Here is a 22,554-nt window from a genome sequence, read left to right as displayed (position 1 = left end):
TTATTTCAGATGTTTTATGAAACAAGTAAGAACAAAAATTACAGTGCTTTTGAAATGTTCGTGACTTTATTCTCTGAGTCAACATAAAGATGGCTACCATAAAATTGTCCTGACAGAAAGAATAGTTCTAAGGAATTGGTTTCAAAGTGATTTTGATGATCCTTTTTGTCATATGTCTGGTATTTTCACTTGAACAAGTAAAAATGCTTTTCATTTTTGCAGCAAAAATCCACTGTTTAACTAGTATTCTTCATTAAAATTTCTAGTCTTATTTGGAACCTTGGAAGATGTTCCAGGGTTCTCTACTTTTCCTGATATTCCTGAAAAATTATCAAGTGTCCTGAAATGTCTTCAAATACTGTTATTTGTAATGAATTTTTTGCATTTTGTTCGATGTTCTCCGTTTTATTGTATTTAAATGGGAAAATATTATGTTGCTGTTCATTTTTACTATTTTCGAACTAAAAAAGAAATTAAAAAAAAAAAGCACACTTGTTTTTCGTCTTTACTTTTATGGCCTGGCGTATAGAGATTAAACACTGTTCCAGAGTTTTATGTAATTAGTATTGAACCTTGTTTTGTTTTTAAGCATAAGGACTGTTCAAATAAAAAGGTGCCAAACAATCTGTGGGTCTAAATAAAGGCTTAATTCAAAGTATGCACCATTAGCCTGAGCACCACGCTCCATCTGATTAACTAAGTTTTGAAAACTTTAAAGGGGGAGGGGATTTGGAGACCTAACTGACAAGGGGTCCACCTTGACCTTCGACGGCGTTAATTTCCCATTTTACTGTAATTAAATATTAAATAACTGTTTGAAGAAAGCAGATAATTTCTTGAAATTTCAAATACTTACCATCTTACCGAACTATGAAAGATTGTTTTTTTCAGTCAGTACTTTAATTTCTCCGTAATTGAGTCCCGTATTTCCTTTTCAAGCTATATATCAAACCGATAGAAATTTAAATATCGTTATTGCGGCAGTATAGATACATACCGATATATAACAGTATATCAATACAGTAAAACCCGTCTACAACGATACTGTTGGGACGTAAAAAAAATATTGTCATAGACAGGTTATCATTATAGACAGTTTGATTATTCATGCTGACATTTTGCTGGGGCCAAAAAAATATATTGTTATAGACAGGTTATCGTTATAGAAAGTATCATTATACACAGGTTTCACTGTATATCGCCCAGCCCTACTCTATAATCATATGCAGGGCTCATAGTCCTCCTATATCTCCTATATTTTCACAATTTGTCAGATATTCTCCTATATTTTCTCACTAACTCCTATATATTTTTCATTAAATGTTAAATGCTACCCAAAAATCCAAAAACCTTTGATCCATTTTTTTCTTTTCTCCCTTGCACTGTGCACTCTTAAATCTTTAATGTTGGCATATGTACTAAACTTCTATTTAATTATTTTTATGAAATGTACAAAATATAGATGGTTTTACTTGCCAATTTTAATTTGTTTTCAATTAATGAGTTTACTTTGTAATTTTAATAGTATAACATGTTAACTTTAAGTGTACTGATGTAAAGATTTTGAAAGCTTTTAATTTTGTCACATATAATCTTACATGTAGTATAAATGACCGGTTGTAGCTTAAAGGATTGTTTTTGAAAATGCATTTTCAAATTTTGGCAACAATTTAACTTTGAGTACTTCAAATGTTTCAAAAATCGGTCTTCATCTCAGATTTTTTTTTTTTTTTTTTTTTGGCTCATTTTTTTTATTTACTCGGTTACAGGTATAAATTGGAGAGGATAATGGATGGTTCTTGGCTCCACTTGGGCTCTTCTAACAACCCCTTTTGTTTGACAGATTAAGTCAAATTCACCCTTTATACAATATGTGTACATACGTATATATACACACATTAACTGTAGCACTTAAGTTAGCACTTAAGTTAAAATCTGAATTTTGTAGTTATGGGGTGAGCACCTGGTAATTAAATCAGCCATTTATGAATTAATTTCTCAAAAATGAAACAAAATCTAGTTTTAACATTAAAAAATTGCAGAATATTTGAATCAAACATGTCCCTTAATTATGTTTTTTTCCTCCTGTAAATAGTGAAACAAAGGGGAGGCAAAGTGTTGCACACTTTTTGTAACAATTTTCTTATATGTCCAACAGAACCAGTGAGACGAGAGAGACATGGAGTTGACTTTTCATTGGTAATGTTAGCATTGAAGCAATGAGGTACCAATCTCGAGGACTATAGGTAGATTTATGACATTGAAAAAAGAATGTCCAAATTAATTATTATCTAGTTTCAGCAATCAATGAGAGATGCATTTTTCGAAGCACTTAAGTTAAAATCTGAATTTTGTAATTGCTTTTTCATACTGTTTTGTGATAATATTTTTTTAAATAATCAAAGAATGGATATTTTGAGTGTGCGGTATACTTCTAATAATATATCGTTTGACCAGAATTTAATAAAATTCTTTTTAAAAAAATAAAAACACGCACACATAATTTTGCTTAATTGAATCAAAATTGTCTTTAACAAACATGATTGATATAAGCAACTGCGAGTACAAAAATTCATTTGCTATGACTTCATACACTATAGAAATTTACTGATACTGGCATTCTTTTTTTTTTTTTTTTTTGCACAGTGCTCCAAACATATTGATGCTATACTTTTTGAAATTCCTATATGTTTTTATACCAAACTCCTTTATTTTCCCTTTAAAATTCCTATATCTTTTGTTATCAAACTCCTATATATTTTGCTATCTACCTCCTATATTTTTCCTTTTAAACTCCTATATATTTTTTTGTACCCACTATGAGCCCTGCATATGCTTTAATCTTTGGTGGTATATTTTTTTTTCCTGACTGGAATAGACTACGTATGGTACTACATCGTTAAAATAGTATCAGAGAGGTGGAGCTAAAAGCTGAGTAAATATTTCACCATTTCACTTTGCCCATGTTCCCCTACATAACGTTTTATGCTGAAAATAATCTTTGTGATAAGTGTACTGTGAATATCGGCCATAAAATCTACTGCATTCTAATCACCATTTCTTTTTAATGGATATGCCTTGTATTATATATTCTAGAAAATCATCTGTCATAATATGACGGGTGCAAATTTCTTGACCATTTAGATTCTATTCCATTTGTGGAAACAAGAAACCCAACGAATAAAGTCTTATTACAACTAATGAGTGCAAAAAATTTAAAAAAATAATTTAAATTCAAGACATCGAAATTCAAATGGGAATGCTTTATGCTCTTTTTTGAAGGAGGGGGTCAATTCTAAGCATTTCTGGAAAACCCGTAAAATTTGTGAGTATGTATTACTCACTGGAAAACACGTAAAATTTGTGAGTATGTATTACTCAATGTCAACTTAATCCAAGTGCAATGTATCAACTTGCCCAAAACAATGCCATTACGTTAACTCAGAAACGAGGAAAAAACAGCTGAGAATATAAGAAACTTCTGTTCGGTAAAATCATTCCTTCTATTCAAGGAACACAACTCCTGGTTTAATATGATATAATTTTAAACACCCTACGCAACAGTTGAAAGCAAACTAGAAAATTTAACTTTTGTGCACAAAAAAAAAAATAACAGAAAATTCGCAAACAATAAAAAAAAAAGACTGCTGTCGAATAGTGATACTCGGCAGCAGAAAAAATTCAGTATTGTAAAAAAAAAGTACTTTTTTGACTCTTGAAATAATTTTGTTCGATTCCAAACACTGTTACAAGAAGAGATAACACTACTACTGAATTGGATTGAAATGTACCGGACAGAAGAAGTTTTCGTGGCGATTTTCCAAGGTCAACCGAATACCCCTGTCTTTGTTTACATTTAACGTGAAACTTGAGCAACTTTCCTTTTGTTATAAGAAGTAACACTTCTATCTACTTCTATCTAACACCCCACTGTCTCGGGGACACACACGACCTTGAACAAAGAAGCGAGAACTCTCCAATCTCAGAAAAAGTGCTTGGTTAAAGAAACAAATATAATTTGAAACTTTGAACCTTATACATGCAAAAAAACATTTATTTTATTTTTAAATGTCCCAATTTTCTCTCCTGGAAAAATTCATACAAAGGCACTTGGAGCCTGGGGCCTCCTCAACCACAGGGGGCTTTATTGGGAGCAAACAGCCAGTGTCTAAAATCCGTCACTAACTGTCAATTTCCATTTTTGAGCATTTTCCTCTCAAAAATGTGACTTTCAACGGCAAATCCTCATTTAAAAAAAAAAAAAAAATTCTCTTGGAACAAATCCAAACAAAGGCACCTGAAGCCTGGGGCCCCTTTAGATGCAGGGATGCAATCAGCCCGTGCCTAATATCCATAACTATCAATTCCATAAGTTTTGAGCATTTTCCACTCCAAATTATGACTTTCCATGGCAAATCCTCAAAACTAAAATTAAAAAAAAATTGGTTTTTGAGGATGTGACACTTTGCGGCTCCAAGGTCCCCTGCTTTGCTGGGGGCCCCAGCTAGCGCCTCATGTGCATGTGTGGCGATCCACCACTGCCTAAGTATTTTGAGATGTCACAACAGGGTGGCGACAGGAATTGTGAAAAAAAGTTCCCTGACTTTTCCCTAATTTCCCTGATTAAGTTCACCAAGTTTCCCTGATTTACGTTACCAATAATAATGGTTTTCTTTCTTTGCTCTACTTTAAATCCATTGTATATTTGTATAAAATGCAGTATTTTAAACGTTTTAAGTTGTGTAAAGTTGTTGAACTAAAAATATATTTTAAAAAGATGCTACTTTTTTAATAAAATGGTTAAAAAAACATATCAAGTCAATTTTTTGGGGAAAAAACCCCTACAAAACAGTATATTAAGTTTTTCTATATGGAAAGATTAGAGAAAATTTAAAAAAAAAAAATACTTTACTTCCAGAAACCACTTAGCATAAGAATTTTAAGAAACTATTAAAATTATTCTTAAAAACATATGCGTATTTATGATAGAACTAAAAGGTAATTGAAATTATTTTGAACTAAGTTTTCAAACAGTATAATAATTGTTGCAAGAATAACAAGTAATAGTGAAAGAATAGAAATAATGTAGTTATTCTTATATAACTAATTGACATATTTATACAAAACGGATGAAACCATGTGACATCCATTCATAGGGAGCTTTTCCCTAATCAAGAACATAGGTTTTAATGAATGAATACAGCATTTTAACAATAAAAAAATAAAGATATTTACTAAAGTACACAAGTTAACTCTATTTCAAATGATTTCAGGATGTAACGGAAAAAAAATCTTAGATTGCTTTTGTAACAAACAACTTTGAAATGCAGGGGAAAAAAAGAAAAAAAAAAGCAATTACTTAATTTCAAAATATATAAAAGAAAAATACAACTCAATTATAAAATTAAAGAATCACTTAAGTCTGAAGAAAAGAAAAACTTTATAATCTGCGGTGACAACAAATAGTATACCGGCAAAAAAACAAAGTTTTTTTTATTGAAAGTTCAATTTAGCAATAAAATTAAAAACACGAAGAAGTAATAACTTTTAAGCTTTTATAGTATTAATTCAAAAACCAAAGATTTCTTCTTGAAATCGTGATTACAGTACGCTAATTACTTTGAGAGAATGGAATAAAGGCAAAGGAGCTCAGGCATTAATGAAGGCTTCCTCTTTGCCTGTATGGTTGTTTATTTTACGTAGCATTGAAAGCGTAAAAGGAAATTTCAAGCTAGGTAAAATAAACAACCTAACAGACACAGAAGCAATCTTAGGAAGTTCATCTTGTGGTTAATAAGTAAGATTCAATACTTTGACGTTGAGGAAAAAAGATGCACAAATATGCAGCAGTGTATAATCGCTCCTCATTAATTTTCTTTTTTTTTTTGAACAGATAATTGGCGGAAAATGTGTAGGGAATTAGAGTACTTAATTTTGTAAAGCAAAAAAAAAGAAAAAATTTTTCCTTCATAAAATTAATTTTCCCTGATTTTTTGTAATTTTTTCAAAATTCCCTGATATTTCCCTGATTAATAAAGTTCCCTGACTTTTCCCTGATTTCCCTGATCTGTCGCCACCCTGCACAAACACTTGGTAATAATTTTATGAAACAAGTATGGCTTGTTTAAGAAATAAAATTGATTTACTAATATCTAAACAGTGAATACATAAACTAAAAGCTACTGCTTTTGCTAAATATTGTTTCGTAAACAGATATACAAAATAAAACAATTTTGTCCTAAAAATTTTGACATTTTTGCTTTTTTTATAATTTTTAGTTTTGGTTTCTAAATTGGAAAATAAAATGAATGAACCATTAAAAGTGGTTTTGTTGGGTTGCCCCCCCCCCCCCCCCCCACGAATCGCCCGCCACTGCACAGTTACATTGAAGTCCTAAGAGTTATAAACTTTGGCAACACATCACCGATAAAAGAGGGGTATGCCATATTTCGCACCTCATGAAATGTTCTAACACAGAAACTAACATTTAAAAAGGATATGAATGGCAGTAGTCTTGGGTGATACATTTTAGCAGCTTGTCATCATTACATAATTCCTAAATATAGGGAACAGAAACATTTTACTTCCCGTGGAGATATTTGCTTTCATTTCAACCACTCGAGCATAAAAACTCAATCAGTTTTTTTTTTCTCTTTTTAAATTTTGAAACGAACTTGGCAAATTTGAAAGTTAAAAAAAATTCTTTTTTCAACTTGCACTTCAAATTAATTTTTGTACAAGTGATCGAAGCCGAAAAATATAAAAGCATTATTTGGATCGTATTATTTAGAGCAGACCTCTGATAAGTTGATGCTTGACCTTGAAAATGTTCGCTTCTTTTTCTGTTAGACGGAACAATGATTAGCACTAAGTTAAGTTGGGTGACTTTTGTCTAAATTTGCGCTAATAAGACTCCAATTTCGGAATCTTTTCTAGGAAGAGAACCCTTACATTAGAAAGAAAGTATAAAATTGCATTTTAAGACATTAATAAAAATATCCAAGCGTAGCCCCCCTCCCCCAAAAAAGAAAAGAAAAAAAGAATGTTCCCTTCAAGTCATTAAAGGAAGTCTTGTTTTCCGTTTTTAAGACTTCATCAAGTTCAAAAAAAACATACAGGGGTCATTTCACGTCAAATCGCCTAATGCCATGCGCCGTCATGTCTCGGATTTTGTGCATTATTTTTTTACAAACAGATATCTATGAGAAAAGCCCAAATCATTTTTTTTAGATTTTCTGAATAAAAACTAAGTTTTGGAGAATTTTTTCAAAAATTTGATTTTTGATCATTTTTCGGAGTCACCGTTTTGGCATTAATTCAGAAAATCTCTCTAATTTCTTGATTTTTCAACCAATTAAGCTGAGTTGGGTATCAATTTCAAGCTAATATTTTTCTCTTTCAGTGTGAATGACAGAAAATATTCTATGAACAGTTGGGTGTTGCCACTCTTTATCTAAAGTCAGTTTTTATGTTTTTTCAATTGGGAGATTAAATAAATTATATCTCCAAAGTACCTACTACGATCTGCATCATTTTTTTTTTTTTTTGTAGCATATTTAAATCATTTCTTGCTATGTAGAAAAAAGTAAAAGGGTATTTTTTATTGTTTTGAAATAAAAAATAAAGTTTGTTTTGCAGAAAATACGTTTTTTATTAATTTAAATCCCTTTTAAGCTTAAAAAAGTCCAAAAACTTTTCAGAACAATGAATACTGGACTCTCAAAGGATTTGTATTAGTGATGTGCCGGATCGTTAAAAAGTAGATTCGCGGATCCAGATCATTACTGTCAAGATCCGCGGATACGGATATGGATCTCAATTTTTTTTTAAACCCAATTCAACTATCCAAGTGTAAAATTTGTTACCGAAGGTATTCCTGTCAGAATAACGGCAGTTTCTTCAAAAAATGTCAACTGCGGCAAAAATAATCAAGACTATGATTTACTCTTTAAAGAAATCTCGGTTAAAATTGAGGGAGATTTGGAAGGAATGGGTCAGCGTTGCATTAATGCTTAGATGGAATGTGAAAAAAATTTCTAGCTTACTCGGTAGATGTAGGATACAGGAGCAAGAGTGTAAAGCTGCTACTGAACAGGCTAGAAATAATTTTTCCCTATTTTATTTCAGCATAAATGCAGTGCTGACCCATTCCACTCCAACCGACGAAATACAGAGCTGGGAACACCTTTACAAACAGTAAATAGAGAATTAGTATCACTTTTTTTGAAGGATGCCAAGAAAAACAAAAATGAAGATTAACAGAAACCCCAAATCAATAACAAAAATTAATAATTAAATTTAAAAAAACAAAATGTCCCAGAGAGCCGACCTCATATTAAGATGAATTTCGCGGGTCAGAACACACATTTGTTAACAAATATGAACTGACAGCAGGCAAAATTTTAAATCATAGAGCTTTTTCCTCCTTATCTTCCGACTATGAAATCGCTACCAATCACGCGTATAAAGGCTTAGAATTGCATTTAAAATTTACTTAACAAAATTATAGCTCCTACTGTATATAACTTGGAAGTTTCAAATAAATATCAAATGCAGAAAACTTCGTTCTCTCAATTAGGGCCAACATTTTAACGTACGGGTAAATTTTTACTACCATGATTGTGAAAAACGTTAAATCGGTTTTCAATTAATATCTCTGGTATTTAAAGTTCTACAAAAATGAGGCCAAGCTAAGAACACTTTCGATCAAGTCACCTTTTGAATGAAAAATGAACTATCAAAATCTGTTCATCCGTTTAGGAGCTACGATGCCACAAAAAGACACACTGATATACACTTTTAAAACTTATTCCCCCTTCCTGTTTGCAACAAGGGGGGGGGGGTACAGATTGGAAGATTGGATTCTGAAATGATACCTTATAATTTAAATAGGGAATAAAACCTAATTTAAACAGAATTTAAGAGTCTTTTATTCAAATATTTAAAAAATTTTAGAATTGAAAAGATCCGTTAAAGATACGTCAAAAAAGTAACTGATATGGATACAGATTTTTATTTTCTCTTGGATATCCGCGGATACGGATACCCGGAACATCACTAATTTGTATCAATAGTTAATCGCTAAAAAGTTGTTTACTTTTGAAAAGAATTGTGCAAAAACCTCCGTTTCAGACTTTGCAAAAATAAATAAATAAATAAATAAAAACACTTTTGATTGAAAGTGTACTAAATATTAAGAATAATAATTTGAAGAATAAGTAAAAAAAATATTTCTAATGGCATTATTTAGCTTTTTTTTTTTTTTTTTTTGACAGTAAAAGATGGGGGGGGGGGGGGGGGGGGTAGAAAGAATAATTATTACTAAAAAGTTTTCATAGCCTAAATTTGTTTGGATTACGTAACACTGACAATGATATTCCAATCTTACAATATTCAAGCAAAACACATTATTCTTCTTCCGTTTTGAAAGGTAATCGACACATAGCTTTAGTCGATTATAAAATGTGAAATGAAAGGCATGCTTGTGCGGACAGAATTTTTTTTTTTAAATTTACTATTTCCTTTGTATCAGAAGACGAAAAAAGTCAGACTTTTTATCAATAAGTTTCAAAGAGGTTTTGAAATATACTTCAATGAGCAAAAATAATCTTCAGAGAAATCTAGAGTTGTGGAGTACTTACTGTAAGTGTGGAAATTCATCGTCAGGTGTAACGTAATCCAAACAAGATTATGCTAAGAAAAGTTTTCAACAGTAATTTGTTTTTTCCATCCTTTAATGTTAAAAAAAAGCAACAAAATAATTCCATTAAAAATATTTTCATACTATTCTTCAAATTATTACTCTTAATATTTAGTATGCTTTCAATCAAGTGTTTATTTATTTATTTTTGCAAAGTCTGAAACGGAGGTTTTTGCACAATTCTTTCTAAAAGTAAACAACTTTTTAGCGATTAACTATTGATACAAATCCTTTGAGAGTCCAGTATTCATTGTTCTGAAAAGTTTTTGGTCTTTTTTAAGCCTAAAAGGGATTTAAAGTAATAGAAAACTAGTATTTTTTTGCAAAACATATTTTTTTTTTTATTTCAAAACAACAAAAAAACACCCTTTGAATATGTTACAAAAAACATTTGATGCAGATTGTAGTAGGTAGTCCGGAGATTATTTATCTTACTTATTTAATCTCCCAATTGAAAAAACATAAAAACTGACTTTAGATAAAGAATGGCAACACCAACTGTTCATAGAATGCTTTCTGTCGTTTACACTGAAAGAGAAAAATATTAGCTTGAAATTGATACAACCTGATTGGTTGAAAAATCAAGAAATTAAAAAGATTTTCTGAATTCTTGCCAAAACAGTGACTCTAAAAAATGATCAAAAATCGAATTTTTGAAAAAATTCTCCACAACTTAATTTTTATTCAGAAAATCTAAAAAATTAATTTGGGCTTTTCTCATACAGATCTATTCGTAAAAAAATAATGGAAAAAATCGGAGACATGACGGCAGGGCCGACTATTTAATTTAGGCGATTTGACGTGGAATGGTCCACAGAGGAGAACCTCCGAACCCCATCTTTCCTGCATAAGTCATTCAAAGATAGCCTGAAATAACGTTTTTACAGATTCAACTTCTACAACTCTACCCATAAATTCGCTTAAGATGGCCGGAATGTGAGATTTTCAAAGCTCTATATCGGAACTTTTTTCAGAGAGCGCTCCCCTTAACTTTACACCACCAAAGACAGTCCCCCCCAAAAAAATTTTTTTTAAACTTCAGCTTGGAAGAATTAGCAAGGGAGAGTCCTCAAACCTTCTCAACGTTATCCTAATAGTGATAAAACTATACTAAAACTAATATTCCAAAGCATTTGTGGGGGAGATCCTTCAAATCTTCTTACTTTAGTCACCCAAAATAGCCTAAAGTCAAGTCATCCCACTTTCAAAAAACTCCCCCCCCCCCTGATGCTGCATATGGTGGAGGACATGAAATAGAAGTAGCACTAAAAGAAAGGCTTGCTTTAGTTATACTTTTATAATGTGTAAAAATTATTTAAATAGGCCATCATACATTTTCAATAATTTCTTTTTACTTTTTACAGGGTTTTTTTTTTTTTTCAATAACATAAATTCTATCTAAATGCAAGGGTAAGATATAAAATTATTTCAACTGTAATGACACTATCACCCAAAACATAGTTAACGTCCTGAGACTGCATAGTTTTTGATTTAGACTCAGTTTAGATCAATCTTTTTCTGCATAATAGGTTTTCTTTTTTCAAACACCTTCATTTTCAAATGAATTATCTTTGCTGTTGTCCTTCATAAGGCTATCTTCATGCTCCGTTTCATAATCCTCCTCATCATCTTCATCAACTTCCATTTCAAAGAGTCGAACAAGTCTCTTAGACGCAAAAAGAACACAAACAACTTTGCGTGATCCACTGACAGCAATGCAGGTTGCTTTCATGTTTTCCAACCGCTTGTAGTTATCCTTCTCAATAAATATACCTGCTTCTATCAGCGGTATCTCTGCCAAAGATTCATGAACTGCCCCATTAAGAGCTTTCATTTCCGAACAAACAGCTTTCAAGGGAAGTTGTATTAAAACAGGTGAATTGATCTTCGAAACAGAATCTTCAATCAGTAACAATGTCATATAATCTTTGTTATAAAATTTGACATCTAAAATTTTATGGTTTAAATCTTTCTCACTGGTTCCACTGGAACTTGGTACGTTGAAGTTTGTGAATTTCATAGCCACAGCTTCTATCTGACTTTCCTTAGTTGACAGTTCACGAAATAAGTAAAAATGAGAGCTAGGATTTTCTCTGTGAGTAATTGCTGTGTATATATACCCAGAACTAGAACACGGAAAGTGGGAAATGATAGGCCGACTGATTGTAGGGTTTTCATACACAGTAGCTGACACTCTTTGTTCTGCTGTCATATTCAAAACAGCCCATGGACCTTTTACGGCGGAATCTATTACTTTTCTAAGATCACTATACTGAGAGACTAAAGATTTTTCAGGATAATAAGGGAAAACTAAACCATGTTCTTTCCACTCTGGATGTTCCTGCAAGAACTTGATCCATGGGTTCCCACTAGTGGAAACTTTATATGGTAAATCTTCTTTTTTCAAATACTGTGCAACACGTTCTAATTTCACAGTGGTTTTGCTTTTTTCGTCACACTGACTTGTAAAATTTTCTTTCAAAAATTCAGCAACAAAATGTAAATCTTGTTGTGACAATTTACTTATTTCCACGGGAATAGGTTCATCTGAAAGCCTTAGAATCACAGAATACAGCCATCGAAAGAAAGCTTGAAAATTCTTCATGCTGTTATCGATAACTTGCTGTATTTCAGTAGCCTTAAGTAAAAATGATCCCACGGCTAAAACAGCTTCATTCAGGGCTGACTCCGAAAGACCAAGGGCACCAAATTTTTCCTTCCAAATCGCCATCCCTTTTAAATCATTGAGATGGTAAAATAACAAACTAGCAACATTCTGCAAACGTTTCAGAACTAATTTTTGAATATTGGAATAGGAGTGTTCAATTGAATGACCAAACTTCTTCAGTCCACTTTCTGTCAAATCGTGAAGCAAAAATTTTTCAAGGGAGTCAGTAGCATTTCCAAACATCAATAGCTCCAAGAAATCATCGCTAACGGAACCCTCTTCAGAGGAACCTGCTTTTTCAAGTGCATAATTGTGAATTTTAGTGTCTATTTCCAACAAAATATCTTCCCATGCCTCTGATATACATCGAATAGTGGATGACAAATAACTAAGGAGGGCTGATATCTGGCCATATTTCAAAGCCACTATTCTTATCTGTTCCGAATTTTCATGCAACAGGGACACACTAAATGACTTGTACATGTACTTGTGAGACTGATCTTCATCTTTCAATTCAGCAATAACTGAAAGAAACCTGAAATCTTTTGATAGTGAAACAGACAGAATTTTAGCAAGATTGTAACCAAAGTTCTTCCCGTTGATATCAACGTAACCTGTAGGAAACATGCCAAAGGAATGCAAGTGAATCATGCCAATTTCAAGACCAATAGCCAAGATATTCAAATGTGTTTGTCCTTTCATTTTTTTAAAGTCCTCAGCCACTTCCTCCACTTGTTTTGATGTTGAACTATATGCTTTGTTCAAAGAATAAAGTTTCGGCAAATATTCTGCAGACCGATCGACGTAAAAGCTGTTTTCTTCATCGTGACCATCTGGAGTTTCCACCCAACTCAGAGATGTTACACAACAACGAACATCAAGTAGGTGGACAGTTTCTGAATTTTCAACATCACAGAGTGTAACTTTTCCTGCAATAAATAAAACAGATCATACAGTCTCAAAAATTTAGTACATAAATACAAGGGGTGTAAGATTTTAAATTAGATTCACTTTAATTCAACCCATTTCATGGACTTTTAAGGTGTGTTACATCCATAATAGCATAGTCTTCATTCAACAAAATTCCATTAAGTGAAATTTTTTACTAAATGAAAATTTCTGAGATTCCAATCTTCTTCTTTATAAGCTTAGAAGATATTTACTAATCTCCATATTACAAAAGATAAAAGGGGGAGAAGCCATATTTTAGTTCAAAAGAAAAACACTTACAAGCATTTAGTAAACATTTTCAGAGGGGAAAAAAGTACCTGTTAATGTATACACAGGGGCTCAGAGAGACTCCCCCTTTGTTTTACCTGTACCTCAGGGCAGTAGCGTACATAGACATCAGTTCACCCTCCCCCGCAAGATTTGTAAGTAACCCCCTCCCTCTATAATGGCTATATTTCTGCAATTTATTTTTTCACATCCATGACCTTTATTTCCTTGTGTGTTGGTTCTTTCTTCAAGGGTAGGGCAATGGGGGGGGGGGGAGTCGCTTCTCCCTTGAGTAACTCTGCACTAGCAATATTTCGGAATTGAAGCTCTGAAATGCAATTTTAGGCCATCTTTCATGACGTTAGGAAAAGGAATAAAGTTTGGAACTCTCTCGCAAAAAGTTTTTTAAATTGAAATTTTAATAAGCCCCTTTTAAAGGATCTTTGGTGCTGTTGGAGGAGTAGAGGTTTCGAGGCCCTTCCCAGACATCTTTCAAAATTGAAGTCGTAAAGACGAGATAGTTGCCTATCTCAGAAGAAATAGGATTCAGGGACTTATCTCCAGTATTTTACAAAACTCAAGTTTGAAAAGTGCAGTTTTAGATACATGAATTCTAGTTAGAGTAAGTATAAAAGCTCACTTCAAAGTAGTTAACAGTTATTTTTCATGATGCAAAACAGTAATGATTAAAGCTCTAGGACAGCGTTTCTGAATTTCTTTTATTAGTGGAACCCTTTTTAATGCTCACTTTTTTCGTAGAACCCCTGGTTTTTCGTCACCAGTTAGCAGTGGCATAGCCAGGGTTCTGTTTCTGAGGGAGCCCATGTTCTTACCTCAAAAAGACTATCACATTAACTATTTGTCATTAAATCGATAATTAAATAGATTTCCTTAATGATCATGCTAATTATTGATAACTGTTAGTTATTATTTGTTATTGTAAATTACCAATACACCCCTATTTGTAACTCTGAGTATTTTTAAAATGGACAAATAACCTCAGAATTTATGAATGAGTTATATGATTAAAATATTTTTCAGGTAGGCAAATAAATACTTATCTACTATAGCATTAATAATTCACTTAAATTTACACAGAAAAAGTTTTTGAACGTTAAAAATTAAAATCATTAGTTTTTAACACTTTTTTAGTTATTTATAAATTATAGATTTAGTTGTTACCATGTGTTGACCTCAGACAGAGTTTTCATTCGAAGAGAGACATTCGTCACATTCTCATTTCGATCAAGAGAGACATTTTGTCACTCTTGATCAGTACTACTCCTTGAATTGGTCCTCACTTGTTAAATATTGAAATAGTCCTTTCAACTGCTGCCATAGATACAGGGAGAGCAGTTAGTATCAAGAGCAAAATATAGGAAATTGACGTCAAAAATCGTAATTTTAGGCAATATGTGGTAATTTAATGAATTACCAACGTTTTGATGCACAAAAATTGCAAATTAATGTAGACACGTGTTTTGGTGTTACAAGGAACACGTTTTTCAATGTAAAGAAGTGTGAGCTTCTGAATGAAAAATCATCTGAGGAAAGATATATATGTTAAACCAGAGGTTCCCTAACTTTAGACCTCTGCAGACCCCCTCCTGAAAAATTACAAACTTCACGGACTCCCCACCTCCCCCAGATGCACAAAAAAAATGATTTGACACAGTTAAATCTATCTTTTTCTAATATATTTTTGTGCTTTTTTTTAATTTAAATTTCTGTATTACTATTAATTTACTAGAAAATCATCCGTCAAGGTATGACAGGTGAAAATTGCTTCTACATTTGAACAAAGCCATTGCCTGTTTGGTGATATTTTGATAGTTGAAATTGTAACTCTCACTCCAGTGGATTAACCCTGAACTCCAGTAGGTAGCACTCATTGTTGACTTTTTTTTCTTCATTTTCCTGAAATGACAGTTACCAGTAAAACAGTTAAGTTACCGGATCGAGTTCAGCTGTGTCACGATACAGCTTTTCCCTGCATGTTAAACATTACCAAAACATATTATCAAATTATTATGCCGTGGTGCGAGTTTCATTGTTGAAACACGCGGGTTACTCGATCATCGGCTATTATTTACATGAGGATATATTACTGTAGCATTTGATCAATTTCAGCCTTTATTTGAGATTTTGAATGTTGTCTATTAAACTCAGTCTGGAAAATTTTGGAGCAAAAGTTTTATTTGAAGTAATATCCCAGCCTGTAAAAATGTGCCTCAATGTTTTCAGTTTACTTAATCTAGTTGTGTAACAATATGATCTTCAAGAGATACACAAAATTAACTAATGTGTAGTGTGTTTACTTCCGAAAGTTCCAAAAAGGGGGGGGGGGGTGCTGCGTTCTGCATGTACTTCAGAAAAAACTTTTTTATTCCTCATAAATGTGCTTTTTTTTAAAATTAAAATATCATTACTCGTCCTTCAATCTCAATTATATTTAACGTTTTAGCTGGATAGCACAGCGGACCCCCTGGTATGAACTCGTGGATCCCTGGGGGTCAGCGGACCACAGTCAGGGAAACTCAACATTTGGTAATGTTGTAGGAAAAGTGGTTTGGTCACTCTTTTGGTGTGCACCTGTAAAATTTTTTCAACATTGAAATCACTTTTAAAATATCTTTGGTGATACTACAGGATCGAAAGCTTCAAACGGAAATTTTTCAAAATAGAAGTTTTTGAAACACAATTTTAGGCTATCTTTGGAGACATTAGGTAAGAAGGAGGTGTTCTGGTATTGATCTAGGAAAAATTATGAGGTTAAAATCTTGAAGGTACAATTTTTCAGGCTATTTTTGATAGTCTAAAATTTGCATTATTTTAGGCAACAAATAAAATTGTTCCTATAGTGACTAACCCTGACGGGTAATAACACTCAGATTGGTATACAAAAGTAAAATTATTTTTAATTTTGAAAATGTGTTAGTTTTATCGATTTTTTAAAAATTAAATTTGAAAGGTGTGAAAAGAACATACGCTAATCTCCGGTACCCCTGAGAGGGGGTTCCGCAGAGCACAATTTAAGAAATGCTGCTCTAGGACAACAAATTAAATGCCAACGTTAAAAAACTTTACAGCTTTTAATTTTAAGGTAAAACTTGAAACAACCAAAACCAGTTTCTAAAATCATTGAAAGAATTTGTTAAAAATGATGGAGATAATGTGCTTTTGCACATTAAAACCTAAAATATCTTTCAAAATAGTACCAATATCGCTTGGTCTATTCTTGGCCTGCATGATTTAATTGGCCTATTTAAATCATAATCACTCAAATATTTGAAACAACTTTAAAATTCTCAAATTAAAGAGTGAGTACATATGTTAAAGCATGTAGTGAGTACATATGTAAAGCATGAAAGTTAGTATATAATTCATAAAAAGTCAGTTTTTTGCCTTCTGACCAATCGTTTTATACTAAGAAGCATACTAACAGATAATAAAGGAGAAAAAAGGGAGTACCTTCTAATCATTACCAATTGATTTTTTTTTTTTTTTTTTTGACTGAATAGTGAAATTTATGAACATTTAAAACATGAAAGTGAGGTCTCAAGTTTAAAAATATTTAGGGCAACACTTCAATTGAAAACTTCATTGTGAGCAAGGTCGAATTATGAGAATGAGCAATAATATTTTATTCAAATCAATTAATAAACTGTGCAATACTTCCACTCAAAAAGAATTTGTCTAATTAAATGAAAATTCTATAATACACAGGATTATGTCTTAAATGCATATTTGATGAATGAAGATTTTTTACAGCTCTGTGACAACAAATTAAAATTCACACTAATTATTGTAAATTAACTAATAATATTTTTCAAACATATGTACTTTCACCATATCATTCATCTGACAGGAAAAAATGTCATTTGAAAATCATTAAAAATGAAATAGAATGTTGCAAAAAGAGGGAGAAAACAATGATTTTTTTTAAAAATTAGTATTATTATTTTTAAGATAGTAGAGAAAGAAATAAAGAAATAAAACACCTGCATCAGACAATTTTTTTAGGTTAACCCCCCCCCCTTTCTAAAAAAAAGAAAAGAAAAACAGAAAGTAGTTTAAAACAGCACAGAAATCAAAAACTTTGGAAAATCTGTGTTGAAAATTCAATTTAAAACACATTAAAATGCCAATTTAAAAAATAAACAATTCAACAGTGAATTTTAAAAATAAAATAAAATTAATTGAAATTGGTTACTTTAGGATAGGGAAACACATTCAGTTAAACAAATTATTTTACTTATTTTACTTCATAATAAACTTGGTTTTTCTCTTTTATAAGTCCGAGCTGAGTGACTGAATGCATTCCCACATTAAAAGTGCAGTAAATTATTTTTAAAAGAATAATAATGACCAAGTTTTGTATCTTTACTAATAAAAAAGCTGAAAGTCTGGATGTCTGGATCACTGTGACGCGCATAGAGCCTAGACCGTTCGGTCAATTTTTATGACATTTGGCACAAAGTTAATTTGTAGCATGGGGGTGTGTACCTCGATGCGATTTTTCCAAAATTCCATGTGGTTCTCTTTTTATTCCAATTTTTAAGAACAAAATTATCATAAGATGGACAAGTAAATTACAAAATTATCATAACGTGGAACCGTAACATGGACACAAGCCAATTGGCGAGAAAATTCACCACACATTATTAGAAAATATACAGGCGAACCAAAAGACCTTTTAATTTTTCTATTACGAGCAAAGCCGTGCGGGTACCACTAGTGGCATTATAAAAGGGAACTTAGTTATGTTACATTTTTCTCTCCAACACCCTTCACCAAATGGTACCTTAAATCGCGCAAATTGTCGCCTCAGAGCTACAATAGGTTATCTTATTGTTACTTCTGAGATTAGATGTCTTACTGTTGCTCTGAGGCAACGATATATACTGCTACGACTCAGCACTTTTGCTCCTTGTCAAGTAGGCAATACTGTTGAATAGAAATCAGGGCTGACAAGAGGCCATGCCAGGGCTCGGACTAGGAGAATTGTAAGTTTTATGGGGGGAGGGACCCAGTGACCAAACTGACACTTTGGCTCTCGACAGGGCTGGTAGAACTTTTGCTAGCATTAAGTAAGTTTTTCTCTGATTGCACATTTATCTAGAGAAAGTTGCATGTCCGAAATGTTAAATGATATATACAATCAGGGGTAAAAATTTAGAAAAATAAGTAACTGGTCCAATGGATCTGTAGTCACCAAATTTCACTGGTCCGTTCACACTTTTAGCGGTCCACTGTTCTGTTTCGGTTTTAAATAATGAAAAATTATAGAAAAAAGGTAAATAAGGCATCTTCTGGTCACCAATACTGGTCAGAAATTGGGAGAACAAAACCTTATCTAAAATGTGGTCACTGGGAGCGAACTTTCTGTAGCTTCATTCCTAGAAAAATTTTGAGCTGCTATTGGAAACCACAATATGCTACACAGAAAGTTAGTCTCATCAGGGTTTGCTTATGTATTTCTGTTAATTGAGGAACAAAAACGAGGAAAAAATTGAAAGTTTGTGAAAAAGAGATAACAATAAACGAAGACGCTGATTACAATATCCAACTTTTTTTATGTGTGCTAACATACAAGTGTTCCGGGACTTCATGATTCTGATAACATTAAGCGAATATTAACATTAACTGTGATCACATTAAGCGGCGCCTACTGTATATATATATATATTTATTTATTTGTTTTTCAAAAAAAAAAGGAAAAAAAACACGGTTCGAGGAGTATCCCGAAGCTCCATTCTTTACCCTAAGGTCAATAAATTGAGCCTTTAACGGCATTTTAAGGCTTCAATTTCTACAAATTTCCGCAGAGTCGCCTGTACCGTTCTTTCCCCTAACATCACCAAAGACCGTCTAAAATTGTGTTTTTAAAATTACAAGTTTCAAAATTCAGAGCTTTGATGAGCAAATCAAATCAATTAAAGTAATGGGATTTTTTCCCTATTGTGCACCCCTCCTCTGCCTCTCCTTTGAAAACTATTTTCTTGTTGCGCCACTGTCGTGTGTTGTGTTATATGTACGTGTGTGCATATATCGTTACAAGATGATTTTTTTTATTCAAAAAATGTCTACCCATTGTTACACAGGAATTATTACTTGTTTTAAATTACTGCTTGTGTAGTAGGTAAAGAGTTTGATTTTTTTTTGTCTTTGTCTGCATAAAAATCTTGCCTGTGAGGGCCCGCAGAATCATATGCAGAAAGATACACCCTCGTTAAAATCGCTATGTATTTTTTTAACTAGATATTAAATTATTTCATTTAAGGTTTTTTTTTTTTTTAATTTAGTTTACCCATTTTTATTTTATTTATTTTAAAGCAAAATACAGTAGAATACCTTTATAATGCCGACCTATATAACGCAATTCTCTATAAACTGCACAACTTTTCAGAAGTAAACAATAGGTTTTTATTAAGCTTAAAAAATCCCTTTGTTTTGCCTTGCTAACATAAAAATTGTTAGGAAAATTAAATTTTGAAACAGTTTTTCATCTTTCCAGCTTAATTCAAAGCTTTTAAATGAAAATTAACATTCAAAGTAAAGAGAAAATATCAGATGGCTCTTGGAAAATGCAGCTGTTATGCAAACTATGAAGCTGGCAGAAGTGCAGGATAATTCACTTTTTTTTAGTTGTAAAGCATATTTATTTGTGAATGATTAGCTGTCAGGGCCGATCCTAGGGTGTCGGCTGTCCGTGTGCAAAAAACTAACGTGCCACCCCTGAAGAGTAATTTGCATATTTTGACTAATCTTTGACGTCCATATAAATATTTTTTCAAATTTCTATATCAAGTTCTAATTTAAAAAAAAAAAAACAAGAATGATGGACTTATAAAAAGGGAGAACAGTTTTATAGTAAGAAACTCCATAGGTACAATTTATATCTTTGAAGAAAGTAATAGATACCAAAATTTACTAGTCATAAAAATGCATTTTATATTCTGTCGTTGGTGACATCAGAGAAAGGACGGGGGAGGGGGATTATCGAAATTGGCGTACGAAAAATAGTTTTAGTAATCTTTGGTTGTGTTTGGTTGCAAGGAGAGAAAAGAGTCGGGTATATTCAAGGTGCATGGAGAAATTTTCGAAATTGACGTTAAATATCGCAATTTTAGGAATTTTTTCAAGACTTCAGGGGAAAAGTAATGTTGGAGTTCTCTCCTAAGATTCTTTTGAAATTGAAATCAATTCGAAGCTATTTTTTGTGACCGCAGCTTAGGAATGATTGGCACTCTTCCCGAAAATTTTCCGAAACTGAAGTTTTAAACAAGCAGTTTTGGTTTATCTTTATTGACGTTGCTAGAGGGAGGGAGATTCAATCATCTCCTATCGAAAGTTTTCGAAATTGAAGTTTAAAACGCAAATTTAGCCTGTCCTTGGTGACGGAAGGGGATCTGGCGGCTTTTCTCCGGTAATTTCTCGGCACTATTGTTTCAAAAACCCATTTTTGGCTACATTTGAAAACGATAGGGAAAACATGAAAATATTCCGAACCGAAATATTTTTCGGAACAAAAATCCATTTTAGGCTATTTTGGGGAAGGAAGGGTTTTGGGGCTCCCAAGTGGATATTTCTAAAAGCGTAATTTTATGCTATCTTTGGTGACATTAACAAAACTGGGAAGCTTCGGCGGATCTTTCGGATATTTTTCGATATTAATACCTGAAAAACAAAACTATAGACTTTTGTCCATCTCACTTCGACAATTGATGGGTATATGCCCTACCGCCGTGAAAAGTTACATAAGCCAGTCTCCTCCAGAGTTTTTTAGAAAATTGTATTTTATGCGTTGTTTGATAACGACAGAACAAAGAACGGGCGGGGATTCAGTGTGCCTTACGAACTGTTTTTCGAAACTGAAATCAATTTCAAACTGAGGGGGTGGGATTAGGGGGCTCTCTAAAGACACTAATTGAGACTATCTTTAGTAGTAATGTTTGGGAATGGATTTCGGGGCCCTCCATCGCAAAACTTTCGAAAAAGAAATACGAAAAATGTCACTAAGCAAATTTTGATGACATTAAGAAGTGCTCTGAAAAAAACATTTTGGATTTTAAAGCCAACATTTTCAGGCTATGTTTGATTAAGTTAAGGTGGAAGGGGTGAATCAGAGATTTAATTAGGTCCTTAAGATTGGTGGTTCACACAGCAAAATTTTCCGAAATTTAAGCCCTAAAAACGCAATTTTAAGCCTTCTTTAGTCTCGTCAAGGCGGTCATGGCATCCTTTTGGATCTTCGTTTTGGAGCTACCTTTAAATTTATCTAAACCGGGCAGTTCATTCTTGATTTTAGTTCGAAAAAAATGCTGTAAAGGGGGAAAATTACAAATTTTAGTTCGTTATTCATATATGTTTGACTCTCAGGGGAGTCGTAATTTTCCACTGTCTCTCCACACATCCGTGATTGTTAAAAACAGAATTAGTTGTTTGAAATGCTTGCAACAGTATCTAATAAGTATAGCTTTTTAAAAATATAATATATAAAATATATCTTTATTGTTTAGGTCTATAAAGCTTGGGGGGTAAACATTAGTGGCCGCCCTGGGCCCTGAGTGCTCCTTTTAGATGGCACCCTTTCATGCTTCAGGAGGGGGCCATTTCCCTCATCTCCCCTCCCCTGTACCCATGCCTAATTACCGGTTCTGTCACAAATTTTGTAATCAAATGAAGCATGTGTGTAAAGAGTAGATGTTAATGGACAATAAACCAACACAATGTCCCCTAACAATTTATTTTTCTTAAACTATGCTATGCTGTCGGGAAATTGGCACTTACTTTGATAATTGAACATTTAAAATTCAGCCTATTTATTTGATTTATTATAAGCTATCTTGTGAGAAATTTTTGAGAAATTTTGCTTGATTAAAAGAACTATATGATGCGGCCTGCGGCCGCCCTTGTGCGGTGCACACGCTGCACACCTGCTAGGACACCTGCTAGCCCTGTTAGT

At 32.7% G+C, this 22,554-nt stretch overlaps 1 protein-coding gene across 1 annotated transcript in view; it reads right to left on the bottom strand.

Annotated features, from left to right (window-relative positions):
• Nucleotides 1-11,071: 11,071 nt before the first annotated feature.
• The window catches only part of LOC129217441 (anaphase-promoting complex subunit 4-like), a 59,898-nt gene continuing 48,415 nt past the window's right edge, over nucleotides 11,072-22,554 (bottom strand). The window contains exon 4 of the mRNA XM_054851739.1: nucleotides 11,072-13,297. Coding sequence (XP_054707714.1) covers nucleotides 11,241-13,297 — 2,057 coding nt within the window. The 3' untranslated portion in view covers nucleotides 11,072-11,240. The remainder of the gene's footprint in view (nucleotides 13,298-22,554) is intronic.

The sequence above is a fragment of the Uloborus diversus genome, chromosome 2, assembly GCF_026930045.1.
Source record: "Uloborus diversus isolate 005 chromosome 2, Udiv.v.3.1, whole genome shotgun sequence".
In the NCBI taxonomy this organism is placed as follows: domain Eukaryota; kingdom Metazoa; phylum Arthropoda; class Arachnida; order Araneae; family Uloboridae; genus Uloborus; species Uloborus diversus.
Note: the sequence above shows the minus strand (reverse complement) of the source record. Positions and strands in the feature narration are given on the sequence as shown.